Source organism: Misgurnus anguillicaudatus, chromosome 8, assembly GCF_027580225.2.
Source record: "Misgurnus anguillicaudatus chromosome 8, ASM2758022v2, whole genome shotgun sequence".
Lineage (NCBI taxonomy): Eukaryota > Metazoa > Chordata > Actinopteri > Cypriniformes > Cobitidae > Misgurnus > Misgurnus anguillicaudatus.
Window position 1 is genome coordinate 33,717,918 of NC_073344.2, and position 27,804 is coordinate 33,745,721.

Genomic DNA, 27,804 nt, shown 5'->3' on the forward strand with positions numbered 1-27,804 from the left:
ATAATTTGGAGATTCTGCACATGCATTTAAAATCAAAGTATTATGCTTCTATTAATTAAATTAACATTTAATAAGCATCTGTTGCGGTAATGATAATCAAAATGCCGTGTAAGCATTCTGACAAGACAGTATTTCAAATTAACTGTAAAAAAATGATCTTACCTGGTAGCCATCTTGAAGTAACTGGTCCATGTGCTTGGTCACTCAAAATCAAACTTTATTAAAATTCTGTATGTGTGCTTAGACTGTTCTCAAAAAGTGTTGCGGAGGATGAGAACATCAGGCATGGCACATCATTTTCCTAATTTTTCTTCATTATTATTATACATGAATATTCAGTAAATATTTTTTCTGTCATCTAAAGTAGTCTAGCAAAACATCCATTTATTTTTTTTCTTAATATTTTTGTGTTAATTTGATTAAATTACAACATAACGCATGTTCAAACACAGCCGGACACATTGCGGTAATGAGAATTTCAGCAGAAAATGAGATAAAATTTACAATTATAAATTCTTATGTTGAAATCACACATTGTGCAAGGTAGAACACAGTATTGTGTTAATTCTGATGCTTTTTAATGTTACTGTATTACACATTTTAAAGCTAAAATCATTAGTGCCGTGATGTTTCAATGGTTTCGTGAGAATCACCCGAGCATGTGTGATTCCGCGCCCCCGTGAACTCTGGCGAACTTTGGCGTTGTACCAAGATGAATCTAGAAATCTACTAATATAACGTCGAGACGGTCGCATTTTAAACCATATATTTTCTACACATAGGAGGTTAACCGCACATTACCGTACTGGGTTTGGAAATGTTATGAACGTTACGTTTTAATTCCTCAGATAGCCAAATGCAGCAGCAACAGCAAAGCTCGTGAGCGCGGTCAGACACTGATGACGTCTACGACTGCACTGTCTACAGCGCCATAATAAAGTAATGTAATACGATCAAACGCCGAAAAGTGACAACGATGCAGCACAGAATTGATAATATTGTGCATATTAAACAGATTAAAGGCAAATAACAGATTTAATGAACGCTTCTTTGATTTTGAGGTTGCATGCAAAAAATCCATTTGGCTAAAAAAAAAAAAAACAAGGGAGAACGTGCCCCCTCAGTTTGAATAGGCATGATGCCTATGAGTAAAACCATGGTTAATTTTCGTAAGGGGAGTAAAGTCATGTTAAACATTATGTTAAATCAATTATTGAAATTAAACTTTGATGCTCCAAATCTCATCATTAGATTGAGACTCTGGTCTAGATTTTACAGATAGTGTCACATATAAATTCATGTGAAATGTCATGTAGAAATGACATAAACTCCTAAACTCTTCAATTTTTACATCCCATTGAAGATCTGTGAGGTGTCGTCGTGTACAGTATATAAGTTTAAAATGCAGTCCTTTTGGACATTATAAGGTGCCTGTGTCGGGTGTAATAACATCCCATGCCGTTTCTCTCCCTGTCATTCTAGCTGGGTGAACTGGACGGGGTGGAGAAACCACAGGCGCACTGGTTTCACACGCTACAGGTGCGCCGGCTCAGGGTTCAGAGAGGCCGCAGTAACAGCGATCCTTTAGGAGGAAAGAGCTTTCAACAGGAGTTTCAGTGGGTGAGAAAGTACACAAGCTAATAGTGCTCCATTGTTACGTGTTACGCAATGTAACATGTTAAGTTACCTTTACAAAGAAACAATAATCATATTCTTGTGCACAAGCAACAGACAAACAGCAAATTGTTTTGGAACGCATAACCCCGATGCAGTCCATAGTTTGGCATAGAAATAACAGTGTGTGTTTAATTCACAGAAAACAGGCCTGGAGTTTGGAAATGCAACATCTTACCTTAACCTTGAGAAACTTGGAGAGGGCACATATGCCACAGTATACAAAGGAATTAGCAGGTTAGTGGTCAAATACATGTAATGTAAATGCAATGTAAAAGAACACGTACACAAACACTTTGTGTTCGCTTGTCAAGCACATATTATTTAGCTCATTGAGCAATCGGAGATATTTATTTCAGGACCTTGTGGCCTTGTACAATAGACACCAAACGATTCTTTTCATTGCATCCCTGAGGGCATCTTGTGTTCTTCTAAGGCAGCTTGTTTTACACATACTGTATTCATTTATAAGGTCATCCTGCAACATATTGATACACGCTTGAGGCTTGTTAGGCGTTGTACGACAACAAGGCTTTCAAATAGCAACGGCTTGAATGTTGTTTTTAAAGAAAACTTTTACATCTAGCTTAATGGTTGCTTATTTAATGTTTAAATGAACGTTGTTTAATCAGTTACAGATGATTTAGAGTAAAAAGTTATTATTTTATCTGAATAGCACCATTAACAGCATTCTGGGGTTAAAGGAATATTCAATTTTCTTAAAAGAAAAATCCAGATAATTAACTCACCACCATGTCATCCAAAATGTTGATGTCTTTCTTTGTTCAGTCGACAAGAAATTATGTTTTTTGAGGAAAACATTGCAGGATTTTTCTCATTTTAATGGACTTTAATAGACACCAACAATTAACACTTAACTCAACACTTAACAGTTTTTTTCAACTGTGTTTCAAAGGACTATAAACAATCCCAAACGAGGCATAAGTGTTTTAAAACGATTGTCATTTTTGACAAAAAAAATAAAAAATATTCTCTTTTAAACCACAACTTTTCGTCTAGGTCCGGTCCAGCGCGACCTAACGTAAATGCGTAGTGACGTAGGGAGGTCACGTGTTACATATATAAAACGCACATTTGCGGACCATTGTAAACAATAAACTGACACAAAGACATTAATTAGTATCAGTTGACAGACAACAATGTCGGAACGGTCCTCTTTCAACACACTTGTAAACACTGGGGCGGAGTTTTGCGTTCGTCTTTTGTGACCTCTTTATGTCATGACGTATTGCGTGGGGTCACCTGGCACATCACGACCAGATCTAGACGAGAAGTTGTGCTTTAAAAGTGTATATTTGTTATTTTTCTTGTCAAAAATGACAATCGTTTTGCTAGATAAGACACTTATGCCTCGTTTGGGATTGTTTATAGTCCTTTGAAACTCAGTTGAAAAAAACTGTTAAGTGTTGAGTTAAGTGTTAAGTGTTGGTGTCTATTAAAGTCCATTAAAATGAGAAAAATCCTGCAATGTTTTCCTCAAAAAACATAATTTCTTCTCGACTGAACAAAGAAAGACATCAACATTTTGGATGACATGGTGTTGAGTAAATTATCTGGATTTTTCTTTTAAGAAAATGGAATATTCCTTTAAGTGCCTTGGTCAAGGTCTCATTTATTTCTTGGACATGTTAACAGTCTGAGCCCTTACTTTAAAATAGCCTGTAGCCTTTTATTTACATCACAGCCGTAAAGTGTGATTTGCTAATTATTACTAGTAATATTACATATTATTAATACTACAGTACATAATAATTGGTAGCATTATGGGGGAAGTTCTCATTCTAGAGGGCATTTATGGGACAAACATTTGGATTGCTGAGTGCTGCCTTCTTCAGGTTGAACGGTGGCTACTGCAGTTGAATTTTCCTATTGAATGTTGGGTCCAAAAAATACGTCGTGATGTAAGCAGGCGTTGTGATCTGCCCACTTTTCTTGCATTTTTCAAATATTGCCAGTGGGTGGAGTCAGGCTCTGACCAGGGGTTTAGTTACACTTTAAAAATACAGTATGATATAAATTAGATTATATAGAAATAGATAGATAGATGATATTAATTTGGATGATATAAATCAGTTTTTCCCAACCAGGGGGTCGGAGCCCACAGGGGGACCTCAGTAGATTTCCAAGGGGGCCTCAAATGACTTAAAATTATAATTGGACAAAACAAGCATTTAAATAAGCTAAAACAAGTAAAAATCAATAGGTTTCTTATTCTTTTTTGGCCATTTTAGTAGCGAATATAAATCTGTCTAGTCATTCCAAGCTGTAATTAATTTTATTTGGAAAAAATTGAGTAAGTGGGGCCATCAAATATTGTTGTGGGCAACTAGGGGGCCTTGAAGTGAAAAAGGTTGGGAATCACTGATATGATATAGAAGTATAAATATGTGATATAAATACAAAGATATAAATTAGATCAGGGGTTCCCAAACTTTTCTTTTTGTGACCCACTGAAATTGGTATAAACACATATTTCCTCTTTTATGATTAAGTAGATTTTTGTTTTCCTTTTCATTTTATTAATTAAATGTAAGTTTAATTGCAATATCAAAAATACCTTATGGTATATTACATCAAAATCATTGTTGTCAGTGCTTGTCATTAGTTGGACTAAATAGTTTTTTGTGTCATTCACCTCTACAGCCAACCAACTTTGTGCAATTTATATGATATAAATAACAAATAGATTACATTGTTAGACAAAATGGTCTCTTGCTGTCACTGGGGTGGTTACCTTTCAAAAAAATATACAATATTGCCCCTAAAAAGTTCATATTAGTACATCCAAGGTGCATATTGTTACCAAATGTATACACATCTGTACCTAACTGGCCCCAGTGACAACCTGGGACCATTTTTTTTAAACCTTTTTCATGACACTATACATAGAAATAGATGTTTATACATTTTTATGAAGTTGTCAATGTTTCTCTGGCAGGATAAATGGTCACTTGGTGGCTCTGAAGGTGATTCACATGAAAACTGAAGAAGGGATTCCTTTCACAGCCATTAGAGAAGGTACTGAGACAACACACACACACACGTACACACACACACACACACACACACACACACACACACACACACACACGTTTGTGCTGCTAATGCAATGCTCTACCATCTGCTTTTGCACCTATGGTCCGATTCACGTTTTTACATTTCCTTTGGTATGTAAGTGTGTATTAGTACATGTTAACGATATGCAAAAGGTACAAACCCCAAAGTAAACGATGACGCGAGTTATCGTCTCCAAAGTAAATCTCTTTTCTTGGACTACAACAAACACAAGGATTGTAGGCAACTAGGGATGCACCGATAGGATTTTTTTGGGCCGATACTGATACCGATTTAAACAGACAACTTCTGGCCGATACCGATATTAAACACTTGTGTACAATACTATACAGTTGGTCAATTAGCTAGTTTATTTCTGCATCAAATTATTTTTACTGAACATGGATTGGATCTAAGTAACATTCAACTGACCATATAAATATTGCTACTTCAAAAAAAGTTGGACTTCTTTTCCCCCACAAAAGTGCAGTTTGTTTCTTTTATTATCCAAGACATTTGAGCCAGCTCAACAAAGGTATTCTGTCGGTGCTTAAAGGATTAGTCCATTTTCTTAAAAGAAAAATCCAGATAATTTACTCACCACCATGTCATCCAAAATTTTGATGTCTTTCTTTGTTCAGTCGAGAAGAAATTATGTTTTTTGAGGAAAACATTGCAGGGTTTTTCTAATTTTAATGGACTTTAATAGAGCCCAACATTTAATACTTAACTCAACACTTAACAGTTTTTTTCAACGGAGTTTCAAAGGTCTATAAACGATCCCAAATGATGCATTAGGGTCTTATCTAGTGAAATGATTGTCATTTTTGACAAGAAAAATAAAAAATATGTACTTTTAAACCACAACTTTTCGTCTAGGTCCGGTCCAGCGCGACCTACCGTAAATGCGTAGTGACGTGACCTCCCTACGTGTTACATATATAAAACGCACATTTGTGGACCATTTTAAACAATAAACTGACACAAAGACATTAATTAGTATCAGTTGACATACAACAACCTAGGAACGGTCCTCTTTCAAGACGCTTGTAAACACTGGGGCGGAGTTTCGCGTTCGTCCTCTGTGACCTCTTGACGTCATGACATATTGTGTGGGGTCACGCTGGCGCATCACAACCGGATCTACATGACAAGAAGTTGTGCTTTAAAAGTGAATATTTGTTATTTTTCTTGTCAAAAATGACAATCGTTTTGCTAGATAAGACCCTTATGCCTCGTTTGGGATTGTTTATAGTCCTTTGAAACTCCGTTGAAAAAAACTGTTAAGTGTTGAGTTAAGTATTAAATGTTCGGCTCTATTAAAATCCATTAAAATGAGAAAAATCCTGCAATGTTTTCCTCAAAGAACATAATTTCTTCTCGACTGAACAAAGAAAGACATCAACATTTTGGATGACATGGTGTTGAGTAAATTATCTGGATTTTTCTTTTAAGAAAATGGACTAATCCTTTAAGTATAGCGCACACCAGAACATTAAATTATATTAATTGAACAACAGACATGCAACTGATTGCCTTTATGCGGTTAATTAATAAACAATCGGTATCGGCCTTTCTCGTGCTATTGCCGATATGCCGATGGTTTGAAATTCATAAAAAATCGGCCGATAAATATCGGCGGCCGATACATCGGTGCATCACTATAAGCAACAGTTTACTTCCTGGGATTTATGATGTAGTAAATTCCTTCCGCTTCGGACTCACAGCTTGTAAGTTAACTCCTGTTGGGATTGTATTATGAGTGAATCTTTCAAACATGGTAAGGAGTGTCATGTTTCCGGCTGACATCAGAGGTATTCAGGCCAATCACAACGTACAGATTAGCTGGCCAATCAGGTACACAGATCTTTTCAAATCCGTGCATGAAAAGAGCATGAAATCTGGAGCTATAAAAATGTACGGTCTGTAAAAAATAATGTGTTTTTTAACCATAAACCACGTAAACACATTGTATTATACCAAATACACAAAATAACGTTGTTTTTTAGCAATGAAATATGTGCTCTTTAATATATTTCAGGAATCAACACCTTACGTATGTTTGTATGCCTTTGCCTACACAAATGCCTTTGTACATTTGTGCAAATCTACTCAACTAATGCACTTTTTATTGTTTTTTTAGCCTCCTTGTTAAAAGGTCTGAAGCATGCTAACATCGTCCTGCTCCATGACATCATCCACACGAGAGAATCTCTCACCTTTGTTTTCGAATATGTGGTGAGTGAGATGCTGAATCATTCATTGATTTCGTGTATGTGCCCGTTTATACGGTCTGCATGTCACCTCTCTCTTTCTGCATCTCTCTCAGCAAACAGATTTGGGCCAGTACATGACTCAGCACCCTGGTGGACTGCATTCATGCAACGTCAGGGTACGAAATGCCCGTAATTACAATTTTTTCGAAACTTTCCCTTATACAGTATATCGGTTTTTGTCTGACTTGCTTTTTTGTTAGCTCTTCATGTTTCAGTTGTTGCGGGGATTGTCTTACATTCACAACAGGAGAATTTTGCATCGAGACCTCAAACCTCAGAATCTGCTCATCAGCTATCTGGGAGAACTCAAGCTAGCCGATTTTGGTAGGTTTCACGTAAACTTCGCAAACGTACATTTGTCATGCATCTGAACATAAGCTGGCCCTTTTGGGACTCAGGTCTGGCTCGATCGAAGTCAATACCGTGCCAAACGTACTCTGCAGAGGTGGTGACTTTGTGGTATCGCCCGCCTGATGTTCTGATGGGCTCCACTGACTACTCCACTGCCCTGGACATCTGGTGAGATCTTGTGTGCAAACCAATTATTATAAAAAAAAATTGTGTATGAACACAATAGAAGCCTGTGTAATGTGTATAACTCTATGAGCGTTTAGGGGGGCTGGCTGCATTTTCATAGAGATGCTGCAGGGGTCACCAGCGTTTCCTGGAGTAGCAGATGTTTTCGAGCAGCTGTTGAAGATCTGGGCAGTAAGCATGTTTATCTTGAAGGAAAAGTTCATCCAAATAAAAAGTCCTCTTGTAATTTACCCTCATGCCATCTTGGATGTATATGACTTTCTTCAGTACATACATGTTATCTTCTTATATGGGACTCGACAAGGCAAAGCTCTGTAAAGCGCATACATCCATCATTAAAGTAATCCAAATGACTCCAGTGGGTTAAGAAATGTCTTCTAGATAGAGATATGTTGAGCTTACCTAGCGATTACTAGCACGCCAGGTATCCATGGTAACATACAGATCAGTGCGGTATGTTAAAGATATTCGATTTAACAAGATTGAGCACTGCTATTACTAGTATTAATACTAGTAATATTAATGCAATGCTCAATATGGCCATCCAGTCTGCCTAGTGGCACGACTTTGGGTACGTTCAAATATGGTGCACATCAATGATCATTGGTTCTTGAGTGTCTTGTCATGAGACAGTATAAATTAATTGTTTATTATTCATCTGAAAAGAAAGGAAGTCATGCATAAGTAAATGAGAATTTACTATTTGGGTGAATTAGGGCCCGAGCACCAAGGTGCGAGGACCCTATTGTTCTTCAAGGAGTTATTATTATTCCTTTATAGTTTCTTCCGTGACTCCTCTATCTCTGCTCATCTCCTTTCTCACTTCTTCTCCTTTTCTTTCCTCCCGAGGTTCTCGGGGTCCCGACCGAGGAGTGCTGGCCAGGTGTCAGTGATCTGCCATTCTACAAACCAGGTGTGTGCATAATCCTTCTTTCATGCATCTCTATATGTCTCTAATGATTTGTCTGCTGTAAGAGGTGATTTCCTGCCATAACACACAAACACTTTCTCTGTAAGAGAAACTTTCTCTGTTTATCGTGATGCCCAGACGATGGCTGACCAGCGACCACCAACCGGTTCGCTTTATTTCTAAATGTTTTAATTCTTAATAAATTGTGTAGTATTTTCTTCTACACTCAAAAAATAATACGCTGGATTTACTTGAGAGGTTGAAAATGTGGTGCGTCGTTTTTGCATCCACTTTTTCAAGTAAGTTTTACATGACATTCAAGCAATTTAAGAAATTGCAATTTTTTTAAGTAAGTTTTACGTGAAATATTAAGCAATTTAAGCAATTGCAATTTTTTAAAGTACGTTTTACATGAAAATTTAAGCAATTGCAATTTTTTTAAGTACGTTTTACATGGAAATTTAAGCAATTGCAATTTTTTAAGTAGGTTTTACATGGAATTTTAAGCAATTTAAGCAATTGCAATTTTTTAAGTAAGTTTCACGTAAAATTTTAAGCAATTTAAGCAATTGCAATTTTTTAAGTTAGTTTCACGTAAAATTTTAAGCAATTTAAGCAATTGCAATTTTTTAAGTAAGTTTCACGTGAAATTTTAAGCAATTTAAGCAATTGCAATTTTTTTAAGTAAGTTTTACATGGAATTTTAAGCAATTTAAGCAATTGCAATTTTTAAGTAAGTTTCACGTGAAATTTTAAGCAACTTAAGCAATTGCAATTTTTTAAAAAGTTTTTTTTTAAGTTGCCAGCCAGCGCCAGCATTTTTCATGATTTTCACAAAAGTTTAATGCCTTCCAGAAAATGTTCTTCTTTAAATATATAAACAAGCTATATATCAGATGAAAGAACAGACCCTCCGCTTTCAAACAAAAAAAAACCCGTTTCATCCTACCTTCATTAGTTCTCTTGTAATCACCTCTCAAACATGGGTAGGTTTCTTCAAAAACAACCAATTTTGAGCAAAAAGCTGAGATAATTCCATTTTTGCGAAGGACTTTTGATAGAGATCAGATGCAGAGCGATCTTTAAAACATACACTGAGTTCTTTCTCTTTCACGTGAGCCGCTACTTCCGGGTTGTATAATAGCGGTATTGCGGAAAGACGGAAAATCTCGTCATTGGCGGGGAAGCATTTTCTCTTAATTGACGAGATATCTCGTCAATGGCGGCGAAACAGTTAAGCAATTGCAATTTTTAAGTACGTTTTACGTGAAATTTTAAGCAATTTAAGCAACTGCAATTTTTTAAAGTAAGTTTTACATGGAATTTTAAGCAATTTAAGCAATTGCGATTTTTTTTTTATGTAAGTTTTACATGGAATTTTAAGCACTAAAAGTGGATGCAAAAATGATGCACTACGTTTTACATTTTTTAAGTGGATCCAGCGTATTATTTTTTTGAGTGATACTGGATCGCCTAAGGGGCTAATCACACCAAAAGCGCTTTAAACGCTTGGAAACGCAAGGCACGACACACTGCCTTTTTTAAAAAAGAGCAGTGCAACGCGGCTTTTTATATTGCTAAGCAACCACCAAGTCAGCTGTCTTGTCAATCAAATATTTAGGTGTGAGCGCTCTTTTGCTGTTAACTGTCATATTAGCTGAAACTTTAAAAAGAGGGCACTTGCTCTGACCTTGTTTGAGGGTGAGAGGTGCATAAACACGTAGGAGAGAATGAGCGAGTGGAGTCCGGTTCTTCAAAGCAACTGTAAACTTCCCTCAACAGAATGTAAGGCCCGCCTCTGCTCTCATCCGATTGGACAATGGAAAGACGTCGGGCGCTTCTCCGCTCTCAGCACTCTTTCAAAAGTGCGTGCTGCGGCTGGCGGCAAAAACCGCAAGGGGCTCGGCGCACATAAACAGCGCGCAAACGCTCCCTGCCCATAGAATATCATTCAAAAAAGGCGCCTGGAACTGCCATAAACACTTTTGGTGTGATTGGCCCCTAAAGGGGGTCGCACACCGGCCGCGCAGCTCAGCGTCCGTCGAGTCGCATCTAGGACAACTCGGAGGTATTGTAAACCGGAAGTGCACATTAAATAGCGCAAGCTTCGTCAGATAGCGTCTACTTCAAAATGCAAAATATACGTTAGCAGCCAATGTTAATCGTTAATGATTGAGACAAATATGATGTTATTTAATGCTAAACTATGTGAGTGGCGCTGTGTGGCGCGATGGGGATTTGAACAACGTCCTGAGTCACAGCTGGGCGGCGCGGACTCATGATGTATACTCATAGAAAACAATGTGTTCGATTTTTTTTAGAACGGCGCGGCGCTGAGCTCCGTCGCCGGTGTGCGATCCCCTTAAGTCTGCCCAGCGACAACCAACCGCTTCCTTTACCTTTAAAATTTTTTATGAATATATTACTCAATATACAGTATATCATTTGTAGGATCAGCAATGTCTGGCTCTTTTTCAAAGGTTTTTTTTCTCCCAAAGACTTTTTCTCCTAGGAGTTTTTTAACCCCTTGGGAGTTATGGAGCGAGATATGCGTCTTTATTACATGCGATAAATTAAATGATCTGAGAGAAATAAAACTATTTGAAAGAAAAAGTTATCACACTGATAGCAAAGAAGCATTTCATGAGAAAAAAAAGAATATTTGAGAGAAAAAGTTTTCATACCAATTGCAAAAAATAATAATATTTGAGACTAAAAAAAAGTTTTGAGAGAAAGTATTTTCTCATGATAGAACATAAAAAGTATAAATTTGAAATTTTTAAAATTATTTTTGAGAAAAAAAATCTCTCAAGTATATGTTTTTTGCTATTAGTGTGAAAACATTTTCTCTAAAAAAAAAAAGTGTTTCTATCAAAACGCTTTTCTTTGCTCTCGATGCAATTTCTTGCTCTCGTGTCAGGATTTTGCTTTCTCTGTGAAAATTGTGTCATGGGCGTGGCCACGTTCCTATTGGCCAGTCGGGAAAGCATCGTCTCTCCAGTCTTGGGAATCGAACTGAATCATTACACCGTTGTTCGGTTCACCTAGATAGATGCTGTCTCTGCTTTTAGTTGAGCACGGACACTCTAATGTTTGAGTAAGATGATGACACACAACTCGATGGATAGCTGGCTGAGCAAGTCCACAGCACCGAAGACCAAACACCAAAAAATGAAATGGTACTCTTATTCATGAATGAATGTGTATTATATTATTAGCTTGCTAATCGCTAATTAGCCATCATGCTAGGTAAACTTGCAAATGCCAAATGGATGTTTTGAGTCACTCCTTATTTAGTGAGTAGTGATCTAGTTTCTACCTTTGCACTTCCCAGATAGCCTCAAAGCACCTGAAGAGTAACTGCTTGTTCATCATATACAACCTCCTGTATAACTTTCAACCAACGCCAGTGTGCATGGAAGGTGGCAATGCCACCCGTCCCGTGAAACACGAAATCGTCCCGTATTTACAGGCAAAATGACGCGTATCAAATCAATACGGGACGCGATTTGTTTTACATACACTCTTAAAACGAATGTGTTAAATTGAGACATCGGACAACACATCTAGTGTTTTATTTACATGAACTCAAAATCAATACGAAATAACACATAATGTGTTGAATAGTTTAACATAAAACAATGTGTTACAATTAACACACCCAGTGTTGTTACAAACATAACACATTATTGATATTGATATTTGATGATCCGATAGGTGAACACAGCTGTCAAACACCTTGTGCCACTACATGTCAATCACCTTGTACCACTACATATGGATCTGTTAATTTAATAAGTTAATAAAAATATGGTTCAAAAGTTCCTCCAAAGCTTATTTTTTGTGGTGGTGGTTGAGGAGATTCCCCCTTTTATATGTAAAGCGCTTTGAGTGTTGCAGAAAAGCGCTAAATAAGTGTAACAAATTATTATTATTATTATTATTATTATTACTTTGTTGCCCTATTTATTATTGTCATAGCTGTGTATTGATATTGAGAGACTGAGTGCATCTGTTCACACTGATTTCAATAGCAGCTATCTTATTATAATGGTATTAATGTTAATATTTTTATGAAAACAAAAAACACATTTAAGTTATGATATACCACCAATGGCACGTACATCGGGACTGTGGTCACCGGCGTAGCCCCGACGCGTGTGGCCCCCCGCGCTGCGGCAGCTAGGCGTCCCTTATTTTTCTGTACTTCCTCCATGCACACTAACGTTGGTTAAAAGTTATACAGGAGGTTGTATATGATGAACAAGCAGCTACTCTTCAGGTGCTTTGAGGCTAGCAAGTGCAAAGGTAGAAACTAGATCACTACTCACTAAATAAGGAGTGACTCGGAACATCCATTTGGCATTTGCGAGTTTGCCTGGCATGATGCCTAATTGGCGATTAGCAAGCTAATAATATAATACACATTCATTCATGAATAAGAGTACCATTTCATTTTTTAATGTTTAATCTTCAGTGCTGTGAACTTGCTCAGCCAGCTATCCATCGAGTTGTGTGTCATCATCTTACTCAAACATTAGAGTGTCCGTGCTCAACTAAAAGCAGAGACGGCATCTATCTAGGTGAACCGAACAACGGTGTAATGATTCAGTTCGATTCCCAAGACAAGACGGTGCTTTCCCGACTGGCCAGTGGGGGCGTGGCCCCGCCCATGACACAATTTTCACAGAGAAAGCAAAATCCTGACACGAGAGCAAGAAATTGCATCGATACCAAACAAACGCGTTTTGATAGAAAAACTTTTTTTTTTAGAGAAAATGTTTTCACACTAATAGCAAAAAACATATACTTGAGAGATTTTTTTTCTCAAAAATAATTTTAAAAATTTCAAATTTATACTTTTTATGTTCTATCATGAGAAAATACTTTCTCTCAAAACTTTTTTTTAGTCTCAAATATTATTATTTTTTGCTATTGGTATGAAAACTTTTTCTCTCAAATATTCTTTTTTTTCTCATGAAATGCTTCCTTGCCATCAGTGTGATAACTTTTTCTTTCAAATAGTTTTATTTCTCTCAGATCATTTAATTTATCGCATGTAATAAAGACGCATATCTCGCTCCATAGGGAGTCAGCTGACTTTAGCTTAACTTAGAATTAAGTTATGTTACATATTACATGATTACTCCGCTCACTAGTATGGTTTAATCTTTGCCGCTGTCCTATTATTTTTCGGTTTTCTCTTGTTTTTGTTCATGTAAAACTGCTTTGGAACAATTAAACAATTGTGAAAAGCACTATATAACATTTAATTAACTTGTAAGTATATGGTATGTGGGTGTGTATGTGATATAAAAATATAAAGACGTAGTTGGTAAAATGGAGTCTAAATGAATCTGTTTTATTTAAAGGTGCAATGTGGCGGCATCTAATGGTGAGCCTGTGAATTACAACCAACGGCTCAGTTCACAGCTCTCTTTAAAAACACGTAGTGAAGCTACGCTAGCCACCACAGGACAAACACCGTCTGAGACAACATAGTGACAAAATGCGCTCTATGTGACAGTTTGTCCATTTAGGACTACCGTAGAAACATGGCCGTGCAAAATGGCGACTTTCGTGTAAGGGGGCACGGTGTATGTAGATATAAACGCCTCATTCAGGTAATAGTAACGATACAGTTCATTATGTAAGGTCTTTATACACCACTGATAATATAGTTATGTTTTTATATTTCATTTCTGTCATGAGATCCTTACACATTGCACCTTTATTCTGCCCACATTAAAGGGATAGTTCACCCAAAAATGAAAATTATGTCATTATTTACTTTTTCTCATGTTGTTACAAACATGTATAAATAAAATACAATCAACCAACTGCAAATATACTTTTTTAGATTTATTGTGCGTATATAGATAAACCATGGGTCTAGGAAAAGACATATGGGGTCAGATTGACCCCAAAGACAGTAGTTTAAATACAATGCTGACAAATTGAATTAGTCATGAGTAATTAATGACTTTTTTGTTGTAACGTACCCAACACTAGTGTGTGTAGGTGTAAACTTGTTGCCAGGAGCTTGTTATTTTCTTAACATGCAGTCATGCAAACAGAAAACTGCCAGAGCAAATTCACATAGTCGTGTTGAAGCTGTGTTTCCAACATAAATTACTGTGTGTGTGTGTGTGTGTGTGTGTGTGTTCATGTCCTGCCAGCGGTTTTGTTGACCAAGAGCTGACATCACACCTCCGAGTCAGACACAAACACACACCTTCACACACACACGCTCATGCAGGAAACCTTTCCAACGCCGTCCTGGAAACACGGTGCGTTATGCAGGTGCATAAATGAGCAATATGTGAGGAGGCTTTGGGAAACACGCATCTCATGTGTGTGGTAGGTAAACAGCTGGCAGATCTTTACAGCTGTGTTTCTCCACGAGACCCTAACCTTCCCTAGATGTGTTTGCACTGTGTTTTGGCGAGAGGTTACGTGAGACCGGTGCGGTCTCTCGGGTACATCCAGGTGTGCTGGACTTAGCTTTCAGCCAAGAACGAATGGGTGGCCTGTGACCACAGACACAAATCAACGGACGCTCTTAAAAATATAGGTTTTGGCATCTCAGGGAAAGGTGTGATGGATATTCAAAAGATTAGGTGAACACGTCTTTTGATGCTTAAATGTCTGAAATTAGTTTTAGGTGAAGATACCTGCTCAGAGCTCTCTTTGTGTTCCTCTAGAATGGTTACTACCCTGCAAGCCCCACCAATTTCGAGATGTCTGGAAACGGTAAGAGCAGTTCATGTGTGCATGCTTATGTATATGCAAGTGTATGTGTGTTGGCTCCGAGTGGGAACAGAAGGCTTTTTGTATAGCAGCCCTCATCTTCCTTCCACAACCTCCTTCTAATGGACGTCTGTCCCATATATGTGTGTGTGTGTGGCTCAGATTGGCTCAGTTACCTTATAAGACGGAGGATCTGGCCCAGCAGATGCTGACGATGAATCCAAAGGACAGGATTTCGGCCCATGATGCATTGCTGCACCCTTATTTCAACACTCTTCCACCTCCGTTAATGCATCTGAGAGACAGTAAGTGCTTGAGAATTTCACTTTATGAGAAGAATGCACGCAATTCCACCTTCAAAGGTTAATCCGATCCCGTTACAGAGAAGATCAAAGCTAAATCCCTCTTGCTTCCCGTCAATACTGCCAACTGTTTTCAACAGACTCGAGACGATAAGAGATTACGCAACCTCTTTTATTCTCATCTGCATTTGTATTTACTGTAATTTCTCTTTTCCGTCAGCTGTGTCCATCTTTAAAGTGCCCGGCGTGAGATTAGAGACGGAAGCGAGGGATATCTTCAGCCCAAGCAGACGAAATAAATCGCCCCTCGCTCCTTTGGCCAAGTGCTGGTGAAACACTGCCCCACCAATATTGTATATAAAATAGTTGATGTATTTGTGACACTGTATTGAAGCATGACAGTCTGTATTTTGTTTATTTTGGAGGTGGGAGGACCATAAAATCTGTTGGTGATTGACAAGATATAAAACCAAAATTTTAGTTTTTTTCTGGATGGTCTGTTTGCTTTAAAGGGATAGTTCACAGAAAAAAATCTCCTGTATAAATTTCTTTTTTCTGCCGAATACAAATGAAGATATTTTAAAAATTGTTTGTAATCAAGCAGATCTGGGGAACCATTGATTCATTGTAGGAAAGAATAATACTATGGAAGTGAATGGTGCCCCAGATTAAAATTGTTCAGAATATCTTTCTTTGTGTTCAACAGAAAAAAAAACAAATTTGATTGATTGACAGAATTTTCAGTGAACTATCCCTTTAAAGGCCATGTACTTTTGTACACTTTTAGCAGATATACACATTTTAATTTATTTTAACACAGATAATCTTGCACTCACTCAATTTATCTTTTCTAGGGTAAGACTGTCAAATTTTATTTATTTTTTGTAAAAAAAAAATGATATCATATCAACATATATTTAGTTTTTTTTAACGTAAACAATTTCAACTTGTTTTTCTAAGTTATGTCAACTTATCACAAGTCAAAACTTTAAAAAGTATGTTGAATTTAATTGTTTAAACTTTTTTTTACAGTGAATGATGTTCAAGCCCTTTTAATCTGTCTTTAGCAAAGATGTGACAGTTTACAGCACAATTTACTTGTAAATAATTTGAAAGCATAAATAAGAGGCATATATTAAATTTGATATGTAATTGAATTGTTGTAAATGCAGATATGGTATGCGAGATATGACTTATGATATGAAAATATGTGTCACTTTACCGCTCCATATGTGTAACATCTGTTTATACATAAAAACACCTGGTGAATATCTTTATCACCTCTAGTCACCTTTGTGTTTTATGTGTCAAAACTTGTTCAAAACGCAAAACTGTCTTTTTACCTGCAGTAACGTATCGGCTTTGTACCAAAAATCTACAGTGTAGTTATTACAGTCTTTGCAATACTCTGACATGTGCTGATATCCAGATAATGTGTAAGGATGTACAGCAATGTCAGTAAATAATGTGTAAACATGTTTTTTTTTTAGGTCAATAGTAGAGGATTTGTTTTAAGCAAAAGAAATGTGAACTCATAGCGATTGCAAGATATTGCTGATGTCATACACATCCACACACTTTAACGTCATACTGACAATTGTGTCTTTATAAAATTGTTCAAAATCTCACAGTGTGTTGACCTTTAAATAAATATTGTATAAACACGTCAGTCAGTCATTGATTGTCTGTTTTGATTCACTGAGAACATAAATATTCAGATTTACCATACTTAAAAAAAAAATGGTCCTGTAGTTTTATCAGTCCATATAGCCTACACTGTATTTAACCACTAAGACAAGAATAACAAAGAGGTCCATTGTGTTTTCTAATATGAAAGGAATAAAGGGAAACGGGCTATTGTTTACAACGCCACCCAACCATCACTCTCTAAATAAAAGTAAGGTATTTACAACAAGCAGTGGAAAAAGTGTGACGTAGTATTGACATTAAAGCGATACTCCAGCCAAATATCAAAATTACCTCATAATTTCTCAACCTCAAGCAGTCAGACATGCATACGTCCATCATCTTTCAGATGAACACTTTTTGGGTTATTTCAGTAAATGTCCTTTTGGAGTGTTGCTTTGTGCAAAGATTCAAACCTTCTGTCCTGTTATGAAATAAGTGAACATGCTAGACGAAAATGTGTCAACACGCTCTCAGGAGATTGAGTTTCATTCAGACCTGCAGGGCTGTACATATGCACAGAGATTTTTGTTTCATCTGGCTCTGTTGAGAAGCAGCAGCGCTCGTGCAGTTCCTCGGTCAGCCATGAGAGGGCGCGCATTTTCACCAGCTATGACAACGCGCGCACACACGTTAAGAGGTTTGGACGCTCCAAAAATACAAATATAACATTGTGTATAAATAACAGTATATGAATCGAACTAGTACAAAAATGTCCTTTCCTCAGAAGTTTAACTAACTTGGACAGATTTGCAAGGGATTTATGAAGTCAGTTCTCCTCAAGTTCACAAAGGAGTTTAACTTATTTCTCTGTTGTGTTTTCCTGAAAGGTTTGCGCTATATGTTTTTTGTAAAATTATGCAACTTATTTTGCTATTTCAGTTAGTTCTTAACTTTGATTGGAAACGAGCTCTGCAAGAATGCTGAAAGGCCGCTTCTCATTTGGAAGGCTGAAGTCTCCGGAGGTCGCATATGCAGGCTGCATACGTCATCAAGCCTGTTTTTTTTAAGTTAATTTAGCATTACATTCGCAAGTCATGCGCATATAACAACATTTTAAGATTAACTAAGAATAATAGTCAACTTTATAATTGGTAATACTCTGAAAGAATACTTTAACATATGGCGTCGGTCGTATGCAGCCTACAAATGCGACCTCCGGACGCTGCGGCCATCTCATTGAGAAACGGTCAAATAAATAAATTTAAAGGGTTGTTCACCCAAAAATGAAAATTGTTTCATCATTTACTCACTCTCATGTTGTTACAAACCTGTATAAATTTCTTTGTTCTGATGAACACAAAAGAAGATATTTTGAAAAATGTTTGTAACCGTTCGTGGACCTCATTCACTTCTATAGTAGGAAAAAAGAATACTATAATGGAAGTAAATGAACGGTCTGGTTACAAACATTTCTCAAAATATCTTCTTTTGTGTTCATCAGAACAAAGAAATTTATACAGGTTTGTAACATAATGAGAGTTAGCACCCAAAAGGGGATGGCACACCGGCCGCGCAGCGCCGCACCGTTCTAAAAAAATCGAACACATTGCTTTCTATGAGTATACGCACACCGTATCATGTCCCAAATCATTAAGGATTAACATTGGCTTCTAACGTATATTTTGCATTTTGAAGTAGACGCTATCTGACAAAGCTCGCGCTATTTAATGTGCACTTCCGGTTTACAATACGTCCGAGTTGTCCTAGACGCGACGCGGTGCTGCGCGGCGCTGAGCTGCGCGGCCGGTGTGCGATCCCCTAAAGAGTTGGGTGCATCTTTTCAAAGCAATGGCAGATCCCAAATCAGTGCGGTGCAAGGCTCTTTGGGACTTAAACACTTCATTACTTACATTTCATTATCACACAATATCACACACCCAGTTGTGTTGTTACAGCAAATACCTGCGTGCCTAACTCACTTTTTTATGCAATGAAATACATATTTAGATAAATCCTACCTGTCCAAAAACGTTGGATCCCTCTACAATTTAATGGCATACACCTTCATCTCTTGAGCTGACTTCAGCAGATCTGTAAAGTGTATGTTGGTTTCCGTCCAGCGAGTCAGTGGGTGGGAAGAGTTTTAATGGAATGACTCAAGGCCGTGAAATGAAAAGCTGAGAGTTCAGATGGTCTCTCTCTGTATGTATTTTCCTGAGCTTAACTCGCTCTGATGTGGTCTTGTTAACTGTCTTTAGACATTATTGCAGTGCTAGCAAGAGTTTTATTTGGGTTTTTGATATTAGTTAATGTCAAAGCGCAAGGTCACGCTGCCGCCATTAGGAAAAGCTGAAACCTTTTACTAATGTTGGTAAAGCGCTGACAAATATAAAATTGCGGGGGCTTGTATAAACACGCATGGAGGCCAAAAACATCATATAAACCAGCACACTAATAAAAACACTTATAAAGTATACACAGGCCAACTCACTGCTTTCCTTTATATGAAATGGTTCACACATGCTATATATGTATTTATACCACAGGACTGTTGAATGCTGTATTCTGATTGGTTAAAAAGTGTTCCACGGGTATGCATTATTTTTCGATAACCGCACACCTAACTTTTAAAATGTCTTTTAAAAAGGCACCAGAGCAATGGTTGTGGTAACCATGGTATAAGCGAAATAATTGACTCCGGTCCTTTGAATTATTTTAAAATAATGCATACCCGCGGTGTAACGGCACTCCGCTTCATGCACATTACCACCTTGGGTGTGCATTATTTTCTTTTAATTCAATGGCCCGTCGTCAATTATGCCTTACTTATACCACAGGGTCTGTTGAATGCTTTATTCTGATTGGTTGAGTAATGTTCCGCGGGTGTGCATTATTTTTCGATAACCACACACCTAACTTGTCAAAAGTAGGCACGAGAGCAATGTTTGTGGTAACCGTGGAATAAGAGGAATAATTGACTCCGCTCCATTGAATAATTTGAAAATAATGCACACCCAAGGTGCTAATTTCGGGTGTGCCTTATTCCTTACATATACATGCACGTTTTAACTGTGTTATACAGCATTTGATCAGTTACTAGATTTTCTACCATACATTTTTGAACTACACCTACAATTGACAGATTGCACATTTGGATCAGATCATCCTCAAACCATTCCAGTAAAAAGCTTTAGTGGTTTTTTAAAACAAATTGTTCTTGTAACTCATCAACAAATCTGTTAACAAAAATGAAGTAAGGATGTTTGTAATCCGTTATCTATTGGCATGACACTTGCTGAGAGCAGATATGTTTTGTGACAGGCCAATTTATTTACATGGTCAAAATTTGCTATGAAGTTTGGATTAACTTAGCTTTAAGTATGATTATTAACTATCTATGTTTCTGGCGGGCGATTTTTGTTTTTTATTGATCTTTTTGACATTTTGAACCAATCCAACAAATATCACATTCAGACATCCCCAGGTGAAAAGTGCACTAAATACACTTTTCTATAAAAGGGACATTTCACAAGACATTTTTAAGATGTCAAATAAATCTTTGGTGTCCCTAGAGTACATATGTGAAGTTTTAGCTCAAAATATCATATAGATAATTTATTATAACATGTTAAAATTGCCACTTTGTAAGTGTGAGCAAAAATTTGGCAGTGCCGTGGTCGGATAGTGCAGATTAAGGGTGGTATTATTACAATAAGATCCCCTTCTGACATCACAAGGGGACCCAAATTTTAATGACCTATTTTTTCACATGCTTGCAGAGAATGGGGACCCAATTATAGCACTTTAACATGAAAAAATCTGATTTTCATTATATGTCCCCTTTAAATACACTCAGTAAATATACTATTATCACATACTTATTTTGTATTTAATACACTGTCAAAAATAAAGGTACAAAATGTCACTGGGGTACTACCCTTTAAAAGGGGTCCTTATATGTACCATTTAGGTACAAATATGTATCTTTGAACTGCCAATATTTACCTTTGAAGTACTAATATGCACTCTTTGGGTACAAGGGTGTACATTTTTGAAAGGGTACTGTCCCAGTGACAACTTTTGTACCTTTGTTTTTGAGAGTGTGTACAAAAAATAGCCTTTAGTCAACATCTGTGTACTTAAATGGAACATTTATTTCAAACAGTAAAGTTTTTACTGGTATTTAGTATACTAATATTATACTAATATATAATAATATATAGTATTTTATATACTTTTTTCAAGTGCACTGAAGTAGTACTATTAATTTGTATTAAGTGGTGAGATTTCGAATTGCAAACAACCTCAATTTCAAAACGCAATAAGAAGCTACGGTAGCTGCTACAGGACATGTCATCGTCTGAGACAACGTAGGGATGAAACATGCTCTGTAGAGCAGTTTGTCCGTTTGGGTCTACTGTAGAAACATGATGCCGATTTTCATGTAAGAATTTATGCCGATTTTCATGTAAGAATTTATTTACATACCGCGGAGTATGTAAATAAAAACGTTTCATTCTAAGGTAATAAAAACAATAGAGTTCATTATGTAAGGTCTTTTTTATACACCACTGATAATAGTTATGTTTATTATATTGCACTTCTGTCAAGAGATGCTTCTAAAAGTTACACAATGCACCTTTAAATATATTTTAGTACATTCAATTATACTTCATTTTTACCTGGGTGTTAGATTCTGCCGAAATAAGAAAGTAAATCATTATCCTAGAAAGGTTTCTTTTTTTTGTAACAAAAATGTATCATTGCCCACGTTACCGTGGTTACAATGAAAATACCATATAAATATACTTTAGTTTAAAAGACATAAAGCTCTAAATTGTAGCTTTTAAACAGCTTTTTTATATATTCAACACTAGGGGTTATGATGAAAAACATCTGCTCAACCTTACAATAAGTGTGTATGTAAATACACAAGTGTGCAATTTCAGCCAGTCAGTTCAAGTCCATTCCTGCAGAAAAACTCATCCCTGGAGAACTGAGAACAAAAGACAAAACTGAATCTGCCTTCTGTCTCCAGCATTTAGGCATCTCATCCGACATCCTGATGAGTTGAGAACGCACAAGGACATTCCATTTAAAACGTTTATCTGTCATCGCTCGACTCCGCCCACTCAAAGATACTTTTAGCCTGAATAACTAGTCATCATCAGCGTTTAATCTAACATGCTGAGATCTCAACTGAGCTTCTTAACGCGCTCTCCATTTAACAATGACTTGAAGGAGACACAAGACTTTTTAAGATGGAAAATAAAACTTTGGTGTCTCCAGAGTACATATGTGAAGTTTTAGCTCAAAATAACATATAGATAATTTATTACAGCATGATAAAATTATCAATTTGTAGGTGTGCCGTTTTGGGTGTTTCCTTATAAATGCAAATGAGCTGATCTCTGCACTAAATGGCAGTGTCGTGGTTGTATAGGGCAGATTAAGGGGCGGTATTATCCCCTTCTGACATCACAAGGGGAGCAAAATTTCAATGACCTATTTTTTCACATGCTAACAGAGAATGGTTTACCAAAACTAAGTTACATGGTTGATCTTTTTCACATTTTCTAGGTTGAAAGAATTACTGGGGACCCAATTATAGCACTTAAACATGAAAAAACCATTGGGGAACGGTTAGGTAAGGTTGATCAAGGTGCAAAGACTGACTTGAATCAGATATTTTCTCTAAAACCCCATTCACACAGCACACTTCACGGGATCTTTATAGTATGTGTGTGAATGCACGCACAGATTCCAGAAAATGACTGGCAGTGTGAACGAACCAAAAATTAAACGATCCCGAATGCATTTTTCATGTATTTTACTTAAAGGCAGGGTAGGCAGGAATTACTTAAAAAACTTTTTTACAAGTTTGTCTAAACTGTCTTTATATACAAATGCATAATTAAAATGTAAGTACTCTAAAAAAGAGAGTATAAAACTCGAGTGTCTGTAGACCTCTCACGACTGTGTTAAACACAGTTAATTATTTCCATCCGGGACGAAACATATGATTAGCTTGCTCAAATATCACTCTCTCTCGCGACCATGGCTCCACCCGTTGCTATGGGATCTGCCCAGACATGCGCACACCCGATTGATTTGAACGTGCACATGGCAATAGGAAGAGCAATAGTACAGCAGAGAAATAGCACTCACAACTCACAGAAACTGCATTCACATCTTACAGTACCTGCATATCCAGTCAGCGAAGGCAAAAAAGGAATAAATGAAGCAATCAAACGAGAGGAAATATCGCGTGGCTTTTCCTCGAGTCGATGATGCGATAGCGGTATTGTCTGCGGAGTGTAGTCCTCGTCAGAGTCAACAATGCTTTCATCACAGAACCTCTTCCATGCAAAACACTGGCTTAATAGTGAGTACTAAAAGCCATCCGTTTATAAAAGCCATCTGTTTATATTCCTAGTGATAAAGTTAGGTGTATTATTACATGTGATTGTGACTTGATGTTATTACATGCACCGCGCTCCTTCCTCTCCGCTTGTCTGAGGTAATTCGCACGTTCATGTGTTTTGGGGGCGTGGCTTAAAAAGAAACCCAGAAGGGAGGGGGTGGAGTGAATGGAAAAGTTAGCTGTGTTTAAAACAGTGCTGAGAGGTCTACAGACACTCGATTTTTATACTCTCTTTTTCAGAGTACTTACATTTTACTTATGTATTGATATATAAAGTCAGTTTAAACAAATTTGTAAAAAAGTTTTTTTAGATAATTCCTGCCTATTCTGCCTTTAATCTCTGTGTGAAACGAGCTTAAAAGTTCTGTCTGTTTATTTTTGTGGACTAGATGAATCTGTTAAAGGTCACGTTCTTTCTGATCCCATTTTTAAACCCTTAAGCCCTATTCGGACGGGATTAGTTTTACAGGGGTAGATGGCGTAATGTAATTTTACCACAGGACGTCTGTAATATTAATGGTCAATTCGGACGAGATTAGAAATCTCAGTAAAACATTCAGAAGTGGGAGGGGTTACTTGTTTGCGCAGCGCGTCACCTCTGGTCTTCACGTGCACGTTACCTTCCGGATATCACATGCGCAAATAACATGACACAGACGAGAAAAACGCAAAACACTGTGTTTAATTTCAGTTTGGGGATAACATCAGTTTCAGAAACAGTTCGGCGCCTTTGACTTTTTAAAAAAAAATTTGTGTCATGTTATTCAGGAACTGACTTGCCACTGACTTGTTTTTCCGCCTAGAATGCAAGTAAATGCTTCTTTAAGCGCTTTTATATTTAAAAGAAACTCACATATTACAAGGAAATGACGCGATTTACGTGTATATTTACAGCTGGTCTATTCGCACTGGATTAGTATTACATGAGGTAATTTCTCCGGACCTTTTTACAGAAGGTTAAAGTCGCCATAATCTTTACTGACATTATCCACAATGATTACTGACACGGTGCATTCGGACAGGACTAAAATCACTGAGAAGCTCTGATAAAAATTGCTTTACCCCACCTCCTTATGTAAAATGAATCCCGTCCGAATAGTACTTTAGTTAGTGTTGCTATAAGGGCATAAATAATACTTGTAAAATGATAAAGCTCAAAGTTCACTGCCAGGCGATATTCCCCTTTCAAAGCCTACAGCGAACGGCCGGTTTGGACTACAGCCTTCTACTTCCTGCTTTAATAACGTCAGAACAGTTTTTTGACTAAACTCCGCCCACAGGAATACATCAGTCGCCAGCTAAGCTAACGGCAAGCTAAGCTGCTATCAAATCAAAACACACTAAAAACAAACTAACAAACTAACAATCAGAACTCCTTACGTATTTCTGAAGAAGGGACTTCATAGAAACAAGGAAGACATCAGCCCGTTTTAAGGACAGTGAACAGCGGTATACAGATAAGTAAATTGTGTGAAAAATACCGCTTTTTTTCAAGTGAAACATAAACACATGTTATATTGCGCACTGTAAACACAATCAAAGCTTCAAAAACACAGAAAGAACGGGACCTTTAAGGATTAAAACACATAATGGAATAATTCACCCAAAATCTGAAAATTCAATTGATACATTGTGTATCTATAAAAACATGCACTGTAAAAAAATTCTTGTTGCGCCTAAATTATTTAGTTTAAATAATGTACAATTCATTTCTACTTTCTTGACCAACAAGGAGTTGCTGTAAATGATAAAAACAAAGTTACGTAAATCAGCTTAAGTTAACTCAACTTTATTTTTATATTTTATAGCAACTCATCATAAGTAAAAAAATTGTAATTTCAAATTGACTAAACTTTAAAATTAAGTGCAATAAGGAATCTTTACAGTGTACAGATCAGTGGTAAATTAAAAATATGACGGCATGTCAATAACATCAAATTTTATTGGTTCTTTCATGTCTTGTGACTAATCATGAGAAATGCAAGGCACCCAATGAGATTCAATATCTTATTTTCTCACAAAATTGTTTTTTAGAAGTCATATATTAAAGGGAACATACCATGAAAATTTGACCTTTTCCATGTTTAAATGCTATTGTGTCCCCAGTGCTTTTATCAACCTAGAAAATGTGAATAAGATCAACCCAGTAACTTAGTTTTGATAAACCATTCTCCACAAGCATGTGAAAAAATAGGTCATTTAAATTTTGCTCCCCTGGTGATGTCAGAAGGGGATAATACCGGCCCTTAATCTGCACTATCCAACCACGGCACTGCCATTTAATGCAATGATCAGCTCATTTGCATTTTAAAGAACAAACCCAAAAACAGCACATTTTGCTCACACCTACAAAGTTACAATTTTAAAGGCGGAGTGCACAATGTTTGAAAGCCAATGTTGATATTTGAAATCACCTAAACAAACACACCCCTACCCCAATAGAATCTGGACCTTCTTTTAAAAGACCCGCCCCACACATACGCAACCCGGCAAGGATGTCGGTTAGTAGACACGCTCCTTACTGTTGATTGGCTATAAGTGTGTTTTGGTAGTCGGCCCGTCTCCTTTCCAAGCGTTTTTCAAACATTGTGCACTCCGCCTTTAATATGTTATAATAAATTATCTATATGATATTGTGAGCTAAAACTGCACATATGTACTTTGGGGACACCAAAGATGTATTTGACTTCTTAAAGTCTTGTGAAATGTCCCCTTTAACCTGCTGGAGTCATTTGATTTATTTTTGAAGCTTTGCTATGTTGAACCCCATATAAAAGATGACACAACAGCATTTTATGATAAAATTACCCATGTGTTTAAAGGATTAGTCAATTTTCTTAAAAGAAAAATCCAGATAATTTACTCACCACCATGTCATCCAAAATGTTGAAAAAAAAAAAAGTACATATTTTTTATTTTTCTTGTCAAAAATGACAATCGTTTCGCTAGATAAGACCCTTATGCCTCGTTTGGGATTGTTTATAGTCCTTTGAAACTCCGTTGAAAAAAACTGTTAAGTGTTGAAATAAGTATTAAATGTTGGGTTCTATTAAAGTCCATTAAAATTAGAAAAATTCTGCAATGTTTTCTTCAAAAAACATAATTTCTTCTCGACTGAACAAAGAAAGACATCAACATTTTGGATGACATGGTGGTGAGTAAATTATCTGGATTTTTCTTTTAAGAAAATGGACTAATCCTTTAAGTATTAAATGTTGCACTGAAAAAACGAACTTTTTGGTGTAGTAATATTTATTAGATTAAATCTCATAATTTCTACATAATAATATTAACATTTATTGAGAACTAGATTTTCCTAAGTAAAATGATGATAAATACACAATTAATTCATGTAAAAAATGAACTGTGTGGGAATAGTAAGTCTTATTAGATATTTTCTTGTATTATTTAACTGTTTTATAGTCACTGCACATAGTCCTAAAATAATTAAGTAAATTTTAATCAAAAACTTTAGCTTATCTTAGTTCATTTTACTTAAAAATATTAAATCCATTACACTAAAAAAATCTAAGTAAAATTTATTTAATATTATTAGGACAGCAATGCTTCAATTTAAAAAAAAAACCTAATAGACTTTACCTAAACGATTAAAATAAATCTAACTTCTAAATAAAATAATTAAGTAACATTTAATTAATTATTTAACATATGTTTTATCATGCAATTTTAAGTAAATTTTATTTGATTTTAGTAGGTAAGTTTTACTTATAAAAAAGCAGTAAATTTTACTTAAAAAAAGTTCGTGCAAATTGTTACGAGGATTTTTTTAAGTAAATTTTACAAGTTGTTTTTTTTCAGTGTGGGCTCTATTAAAGTCCATTAAAATTAGAAAAATCCTACAATGTTTTCCTCAAAAAACATAATTTCTTCTCGACTGAACAAAGAAAGACATCAACATTTTGGATGACATGGTGGTGAGTAAATTATCTGGATTTTTCTTTTAAGAAAATTGACTAATCCTTTAACTGTAGAAAAGTCATAGGGGAGAAATGGGGCAAAAGTAATATATATATATCTAAAACATTATCTTTTAAAATTACGTTTTTCTGAAAAATGGTACTTTCGCCCCCGCTCTCCCTGAGTTGGCATTCCTGTCAGTAAATTAAATCTATATATACCTTTAATACCCATATGCAAATATCTGATTTGTCATTCTGGTGTCTAAAGAGTAGAAAAATCTACATACCACATGACAACATGGCCTAC

The 27,804-nt window shown here is 36.4% G+C and overlaps 1 protein-coding gene across 4 annotated transcripts in view; it reads left to right on the forward strand.

The window, feature by feature from the left end:
- Positions 1-17,150, forward strand: part of cdk15 (cyclin-dependent kinase 15) — a 36,532-nt gene extending 19,382 nt beyond the window's left edge. For 3 of the 4 annotated variants that reach the window (XM_055214298.2, XM_055214297.2, XM_055214296.2), the window contains 12 exons: positions 1,483-1,620; positions 1,817-1,911; positions 4,634-4,713; positions 6,893-6,987; positions 7,079-7,141; positions 7,226-7,349; positions 7,424-7,544; positions 7,640-7,733; positions 8,412-8,475; positions 15,177-15,225; positions 15,385-15,527; positions 15,745-17,150. In XM_055214298.2, the coding sequence (XP_055070273.2) occupies positions 1,483-1,620; positions 1,817-1,911; positions 4,634-4,713; positions 6,893-6,987; positions 7,079-7,141; positions 7,226-7,349; positions 7,424-7,544; positions 7,640-7,733; positions 8,412-8,475; positions 15,177-15,225; positions 15,385-15,527; positions 15,745-15,857 (1,179 nt within the window). In that variant the 3' untranslated portion in view covers positions 15,858-17,150. The remainder of the gene's footprint in view (positions 1-1,482; positions 1,621-1,816; positions 1,912-4,633; positions 4,714-6,892; positions 6,988-7,078; positions 7,142-7,225; positions 7,350-7,423; positions 7,545-7,639; positions 7,734-8,411; positions 8,476-15,176; positions 15,226-15,384; positions 15,528-15,744) is intronic. The other variant, XR_012370812.1, reaches the window with a different exon arrangement.
- The last annotated feature ends 10,654 nt before the right edge of the window (positions 17,151-27,804 follow it).